The 7,778-nt window shown below is 39.8% G+C and overlaps 1 protein-coding gene across 2 annotated transcripts in view; it reads right to left on the bottom strand.

Moving 5' to 3' along the window:
- Positions 1 to 1,238: 1,238 nt before the first annotated feature.
- Positions 1,239 to 7,778, bottom strand: part of ZNF592 (zinc finger protein 592) — a 52,140-nt gene continuing 45,600 nt past the window's right edge. The window contains exons 8-9 of one of the 2 annotated variants that reach the window (XM_089538752.1): positions 4,803 to 4,938; positions 1,239 to 3,661 (exon numbers count right to left, since the gene is read on the bottom strand). In XM_089538752.1, the coding sequence (XP_089394878.1) occupies positions 3,155 to 3,661; positions 4,803 to 4,938 (643 nt within the window). In that variant the 3' untranslated portion in view covers positions 1,239 to 3,154. The remainder of the gene's footprint in view (positions 3,662 to 4,802; positions 4,939 to 7,778) is intronic. The other variant, XM_089538753.1, reaches the window with a different exon arrangement.

The raw sequence follows: 7,778 nt of genomic DNA, 5'->3' as shown, positions 1-7,778 counted from the left end.
CTTATACTGTAATATAATCTGTATTAATAACTATGTACAGACTTGTACAATGACAAGTCTGTACACATCAGACTGTACATACGTGGACATAACTCAGACATTAGGAATCGGAATACACAAAAACCAGTCGCAGAACACATCAGTCTTCTTGGACATTCCATCTCAGATCTCAGAATAGTGGTCCTTGAACCAAAAAAAAAAAAAAACCTTCAAAGGGAGATTGGAAAGTGAAATAGCAGAATTGGAATATAGTCACAAACTCCAGTCTATCAACAGTGGGTTAAACAAAGACTATTGTTTCCCAGTACGATACATATATTATAATACTAGTAAACACCCCAGCCTCATGAGGACTCTTTTGCCTATTTTATCACAACTTCTGGTTCTCAGCATCATATTACATTCCATGAACTCCTTCTATCATTTCATATGGTTGTTTACCTGTTCATCTTGGCTTTAGGCAATATCTTTCTTCTCAACTTTGTCCTTCAATGACCACAGTTAAAACTGAACCCATCGCTATTCACGCAGGTTTGTATTTTTATTCCTATTCACACACACAACTGCTCACATATGGTTATCAATGTCTGTCCATAAGGGCTTCACTCAGTGAATCTGATGAAGTAGACTCAGGGTGCATTTGTGTTGTAAAAACAATGCAATTTGACACTGAACTGCCATGGCTCCATCCTACAGAATCCTAAGATTTGTGAGGCACCAACACTTAAAGAAGGCTAAAGACCTTGTAAAACTATACATCCCAGGATGCCATGGGATGGAGCTACATCACTTAAACTGAATTATTTCTACAGTGTACATGCAATCTGTCCATGAAAGCTTATGCTACAACCTTTCAGTCTGACAGGTGCAACAAAATCCTTTTGTAAATCTGTACACAGTTTATAATTACAGATTACATGTTAAGATGATTGTCTATTAAAATTTCACATTGTATTTACAAGCTTGTTCGTGTATTATGCATAATTTTCATATAGTTCCATTGGTGTTTACATATTTCTATAAACTGGTACCATGAAATCTGGACACAGTATTTTAGACACATGCTGGCTTGTTTGTTTTTTAACTATTAGGTAGTTTTAACGTTAAGGTCTTGTTCTGTATTATTTCTTGTGTTATGAGGCCCCTACCTTTTGTTTTTGTTGGTGCCTCCTAAGGAAGGTTTGCCCCTTTGCATTGGGGAGAAGCACAGTATTAGAGAATGGAGCCCAGCAGCCACACATTGTTAGATGGTTTTATTTGAAATACTTTGAAGTAAACATTATAGCAAGGCACAAATGCCACTGCAGATTAAATAGATATGTGATGGCTTGGGAGGGACGCCCCCCTTCCCACCCCTGCTATTGTTACTATAGCTAGGCTACCTTGTAAAACATTCCCTAGACTAAAATGTACACAGTATCAAAAAATACAAAGGGTTTTATCAAAACACGTTCAGACGAGAAAGTGAGCAATTCATATGCAATAAGATAAATAGGTTTTTTTTCTTTTAAAATTATTTATAGTAAACAATGAGCAGGGTTCCGATTCAAAACATAAAAACTGTATAAAAAAAGCAAATGTTACACGAAGCATGAGAGAAGCACACACGAGGGGGGAGAATGCACAGATGGGGAGCATGATGCAATGCAAGACTGTGGGAGGAAATCTCAGAAGTCAGTTCAGTCAAATGAGTAAGACTAGAGGCAGGGAGGGAAGGGATGTGCTATTAGAAAAGCAGGTCCATTTGGAAGAGGATGGAGCAGTGATTTTTTCTTTCCTGGAGCAAAATTCTTCAGGACTGGCTGCTCTCTTATCCTCAAACCTTTTCTGCTGAAAGCACAACAGAAGGCTGATTTTGCTGTACATGGGGGCTGTGTTGAAAAAGAGAGAGATGTTTCATCCCAGAACACTGTGGTGCCTTTTCATGAATGAAAGTTTTACAGGGTGAATCTTGCTGATACAGCAAGAGAACAGACTGAGATATAAAGAACAATATGCAAAGCCTAGTAGAAAATAGAAAAGCTACAGGAGCACCTTCCCCACTTCCTTCGTATAGACCAGGGGGTGGGAAACTGTGGCCTTCCAGACTGTTCTGGCTTGCAACTCCCATTAGGAATTATGAGGAATTATGAGAGTTGCAGTCACAAAAAAAACCTGAGGTACACAGTTGCCTACTCCTCTTGTAGCCATTGGATACATCCGTGCCTCCATTCTTACTAAATATATATATATACTCAGTAGAGAAGGGCATCCTACAGTCATCACACAGATAAGACATTTTCAGTCTCTCTCTATGCCGTGTGGCAACTACTCAAGCAGACCAACCTTTGCTTTTGCTTGGAAAAAGGTTCCAACCCAACCCAATCCACTTCCAAACCCAGAAAGCTGATGGGGTTTTGTTGCCATGGTGCAGCTACTATATGGGTTGACACTAAGACAGACTATGTATACATGAAAGGAACATAAAATTCATTTGTGCAAAACTTAAAAAACAAACCCCCTTCCTTGCCAAAAAAAGGAGAGAGAAAAAAAAGAATGGCATATACCGTTGTCAAAAGAATCTTCTCTATGAAGATACTATTTTAAAAGTAATTTGACTGTATTTGTGGAGTGTCTGAAAGCTGAAGAGTGTCCTGGTTGTGAAGTGGGGAGAGTGGGGTGGAGGTTAGGCTCAGGAGATATATGTGACAAGAAGAGTTAACACAGGCCTATGTGATCCAGACAGAGTAACGGGCAGATCTGGACAAGGAACCATGAAGAGAAAAACAAACACACACAACAAAACCCGAAGGCAAAGCTTTTTTTATGAAAAAGGGGGGAAACGTGGATGAGCTGCTGGGTGGGGCTCTTGAGCGGTAGGTGTGTGCTCCTGCCATTTGGGGAGGTGGGATAAGGGGGGGATACAGAAAAGTGCTCCTTACTCTGGAGGTTCAAACATGATTCAACAGAACATCCTCTTGAGACATTCGTTTCCCCCCTCGCACATCTGTTACATAACCAGAGCTATGGAGATGGTGACAGTTTGTTTTGCTTCTGATTTCCCTTACTAACTGATGTGAACAGAATGTAGTGGCCATTCTGTGAAATCAAAAGCACATTTAAGACCACCCCACCCACTCCTCCATTCAATACCTTGAGGAGGAAAAATACACTCTTAAATATTTGGAGATTTTGAATGTTTGTTCTGAGAGCTGGGTTTCTCTATGCTACAGGACACAGAATTACCCCTAGAGTCTTTGCTCTTTGAACTGTCTCCTTCTTCCACAATGTTTGTCTCACCATTATGTTCTACAAGTCTATTCTCACTTGTCTCCATTTCTACATCCTCTTTGCCATCTCTCTGCTCCAGTTCCTCCTCCTCCTCTTCTTCCTCCTCCTCCTCCTCTGGATCCTTTATTTTATGAACGATAAAGAGGTGCCTATTCAGAGAGATGTGAGATGTGTAACACAGACCACAGAGCAGGCACTGGTAAGTGGAGCTGTCTGACTTGTGCCGAGGTATGTGTTCCAGGAATTCAGTCTCAGCTGCTGTTGTGAACCCACACTTTGCACACTTCCAACATGCCGTTTTCAGCTTTTTTGCTGGTGGATCTCCAGATCCTGATGGTGTAGCTTCCATCTGATCCAAGCCATCTGCAGATACTCTCTTTGGAGATTTTGCCTGTGAAACCAAGACATGGCCTTATTGCACTGATCTACATCAAAGGTGCAGTACAAAGAGATGCCCATCATGCTCGACAACCATGTACTCTTTATATGGGGAGGATGTGTGCATCATTCATTGTCCAGCCTTCCCCTCCCTTTGTCATGAAACACACATAGCCTGTAATGTGGTTAAGGAACATATTTTTACATAGCCTGTGCATTTGTTTGAGGGGAGGGATAAAATGGGGGCTCTGCCATACCCTATGGAAAAGACATTCCACCTCCAAATTCCCTATCCTTTATTTTACATTTACATTTACAATGATAAAGCCATTTATCATTTCTTAAAATGTGCCTGGCCATTTTCTACTTAAATGACTTTACTGTCAAGATAAACTTGGTTTCCTCAGCAACCTTTCTTGTGCCTCTTGTTGATATCAGTGCCTAGGATTTCATTTAACTTGGACAGTTTTGGTACAACAGTTGCCCCTCCATTTTTGAAAACTTAGGATCCGCGTTCCTTGCTTATGTGTGAGCGGCAAATGGAAGGGGATAAAATGGGGCATGTGCCTGTGGTGTGTGACTGTGGGCACCCACCACCATTCAAGCCAATGGGTCTTGAATATTGGCGGTTTTCGTTTATGCGGCAGGAGGTCCCCAGAACTGAACTCTTGCGAAAACAGAGGGGCAACTGTAGTCATCTTTACAAAGAGCTGCATTCTCAACAACAGGCAAGTTCAAATTATACATTTGTTTCAAACAGGCTTATCTGGGATCTAATATCTAAAGTGTTTCTTGTGACAACCTATAATTAAAGGCTTTTGTGAATGATAGTAAGGGATTGGTGAGGGCCATAGTTAATTTAGAGGAGCCATATGTCCAGAAAATTTAGAAAGAACATAGTGGAAATTTCACGGCAAATGAAGAAACACTTTTTTTTCACAGGGGGTCATAGAGTTCCTTCGAAACTCAGGAGCCAGCTTTGTATTTAATTTGTATCTAAAAAGGATTTAGTCCTCATGGGAAAAGAAAACTGGAAATTAATTCCACAATCCACACAAGTAGGAGAAGCAGATGCAAAACAAGGTTGGCAAAGCCATAAAGAAAGCAATTTAGCTAACACGCCTCAATATTTTAAAGAAAGCACTGCAGATTACTTTTGTCAAGTCTTCCGCCGGAGCTTTGGCTTTGGCTATCTGGGAAAGGTCTGGGTTTTTGATGCCATGCATGAGGCTGATGTGGCTCTCCAGCATAGATGGCTGCGGAAATGTCTGAACTTCATCTGTGCAGTACCTTAAAGAAATACAAAGCAAGATAATGCAATTAGTAGATTCTTGCTCTCATTCTTTGTTAGCACTCATTCCATCTTCTGCCTTCTTCACTATCAGCATTTTGAATGTTAAGACTGAGAGGGGTTGTCTTTTTGCTTAGGCAACTCTGTGAAATCAGAAGACCATTAGGTTCAATTTGACTGATTCTTCTGCGTATGGGAAAGCTTCTTTTTTGCATACTAACTCCCAAGTTCTCCCCAGCTATGGTGGCTATGGGATTCTGTGGGGGGAAGAGCTAATTCAAAAGTAACTTTTCATACACCAGAACTAGCTTTTCAAACTTGCAAATCATCAGAATTCCTCCCTCGTGCCCACATTCTTCCTTCATGCTCAGTTTCATTTTAAGTTACTGGTTGCTGTTCAACCAGCTTTTGCTGTAATGTCAGAAACAGTTAAGTATGGTTAATATTAATCCTCCAAAACACAACTGGAAACCATGGGAACTGCTAGCTTCAGTTTGCCAATTCAGAAGTTACAGCCAAACTCGATTAGTACTAAAGTGCTAAGCAAGAGTGAAGCCACAAACAAAAGCAAAGGACCTTGCAAACCTGTGCCTTGTTTCAGAGCCACTAATTTTTTTGTAAAAGAAATCAACTATACTTTATGAAAAATGTGTCACCTCTCAACTTGATGACTAACTAGATGTTATTTTAAAAATAATTCTCTATTATCAGTATTTATTAATATTATACATTATCTACAGATGAAGAATAATAATTGCAACTAAAACTTAAATGTTTCAAAAACAAACAAACCCAGAAAAAATTATCAAGTGGGGAAAAAAAAATCTAATAATTAAATTATATCCTAATTATATTCTTTTGTCCTTGTGGAATTTTTAAAAATATGTTTACTCTTCATTTCCCAGAAAGAGAATGTAAAAGAAAAAAAGATCTTCCAGGAAGGAAACAAGACCAAGAATAAGTAAGGCGGCTCAGAACCCAGACAAATTAATTTTGGACTATAATTTCCATGTTGGGTATCCATGTTGGGTGAGGTTTGGGAAAAGGCTAGTTGCATGGTGAAAACAAACAGTATCAACTTACACTTGTCCAAAATTTAACCCTTTCATTTTTCAGTCCTTCCTCTCTACACCCCCCCCCCCCCCCGCTATGGGGAAATCCTACAGGGAGGGGGGCATATAAATAAGTTGTTGTTGTTATTTCTCTCATTACTTATCCAGATAGCCCAATGTAGAAATAAACCCAGATTGGGGAGTGGGAAGCTGCAAGAAAATCAGTGGCCAGGAGAAGAGCTAAGCAACCCTGTTGTCTAACTCTCTTCAATAAAAGCCCACCCTGTCCTTCAGTTCTTGCCTTCAGACCTCCACTTGATGGTCAAATCAATTTGTTTTCTGTTTTATAGCTTGCTTTCCCCCCAAAACTGTTACTCAGGGCAGCTCAGAGCAAGATTAAAAACATTTTTAAAAGGTGCAGATAAAAACACATGATAAAAAGTCATTATCTATGATTCTATGAAATAACGTATGACATTAAATCCAACTAAATGAAAAGTCATTTCAAAGCACTTCAATTAAAAAAAAAGCCAATTTCATAGCAGGCAGCTAACACAGTCTGGGACACAACTGCTTATCCATTATCTAATTCTGCCCACACACCCCATTATTCCCTTGTTCCTAGTGGCCCAGTTCACATGCTATATTTTGATTCTATCCAGCAGTGGCTCTCCCAAAAAATTCCAGGTTTCAAATCAACACAGTTGGCTCTAAATATGAACCTGTGAGTTGACGTAGGCTTCCAGAAAAAGATATGGTTCATGGGATAGTCTTTAAGCAATATTTAAGAACAGCTGAACCACTGTGACAAAAATCTGCATGTCAAATATACACATTTATAGGATTCATTGCCAAGAGCCACGGATGAGTAGCAAAGAATATTCTGTTCCAGAGACAACAAAGGCGACCTTAGCCCTAGATCTTATCTGTACAATGGGACACAATGTTTCCCTTCTAGAGAAAAGGTAAGAGATTACAGGGGACAAGGATCTGTTTTGTCTTTCTCTTGGTGGGAATTGCAACCATCATGTTGTCTGTGAAGTGTAGGAGTTGAAACTGAAGACTAAACCATCTGATTCAAGGTACATTGTGTTGCTCCAGTACATTGCGTTGCAAACAGCAAAATTCACTTTCCTGCTCAACATTACTCAGTCTGGCTCATTCCTAAAGCTGTACTTTAGTAAAAAGGGGAGAGGAGCATTTTCTTCTTCAAACTTTAAACCAGTGGAACTCCCATGGGGATAATGTACTGCACTCAAGATATTGCTGGACTGCCACTTCCCAACACTTCTAGCCAATATATGAGGAGGGTTAGTGGGAGCCCAACCACATCTAAGGAGCCATACTTTCCATATCCTAGGTTTAAAGGACAGGTTGCTTACCTGTAACTGTAGTTCTTCGAGTGGTCATCTGCGATTCCACACAAATGGGTTATACTGCACCTGCGCAGCAATTTTGTATGCTTTGCAGAGACCACAAAGAAGAAGAAAGCTTTCTTTTTAAAAAGTAGCACGGAGAGTTTTTAAAAATCTAACACTTAAGTATCTTTATGCCAATTCGTAGGTTTTACAGCCATCATCTAAACTGGTTACTTGATCAAAAGTTTGCTTGGCACTTTATTATTAATCAGAGGTCAAAAGCTCCTGTACAGCTGAATCTCCATTTTAGCAATTAACAGACACCAGTAGACCTCCAGGAAATGCCTTGTCTCATTCATATTCTAACTTTTCTCCAATGTCAGAATAGCAAATGTGCTCTTAAGTCATTTTATTCTCACAACGAGCCTG

This window comes from Sceloporus occidentalis, unplaced genomic scaffold (assembly GCF_023333645.1).
Source record: "Sceloporus occidentalis isolate IW3139 unplaced genomic scaffold, rSceOcc1.0.p SCAF_9, whole genome shotgun sequence".
NCBI classification, from domain to species: Eukaryota; Metazoa; Chordata; class Lepidosauria; order Squamata; family Phrynosomatidae; genus Sceloporus; species Sceloporus occidentalis.
The sequence above is the reverse complement of the archived record's forward strand: the minus strand, read 5'-3'. Positions and strand labels throughout refer to the sequence as shown.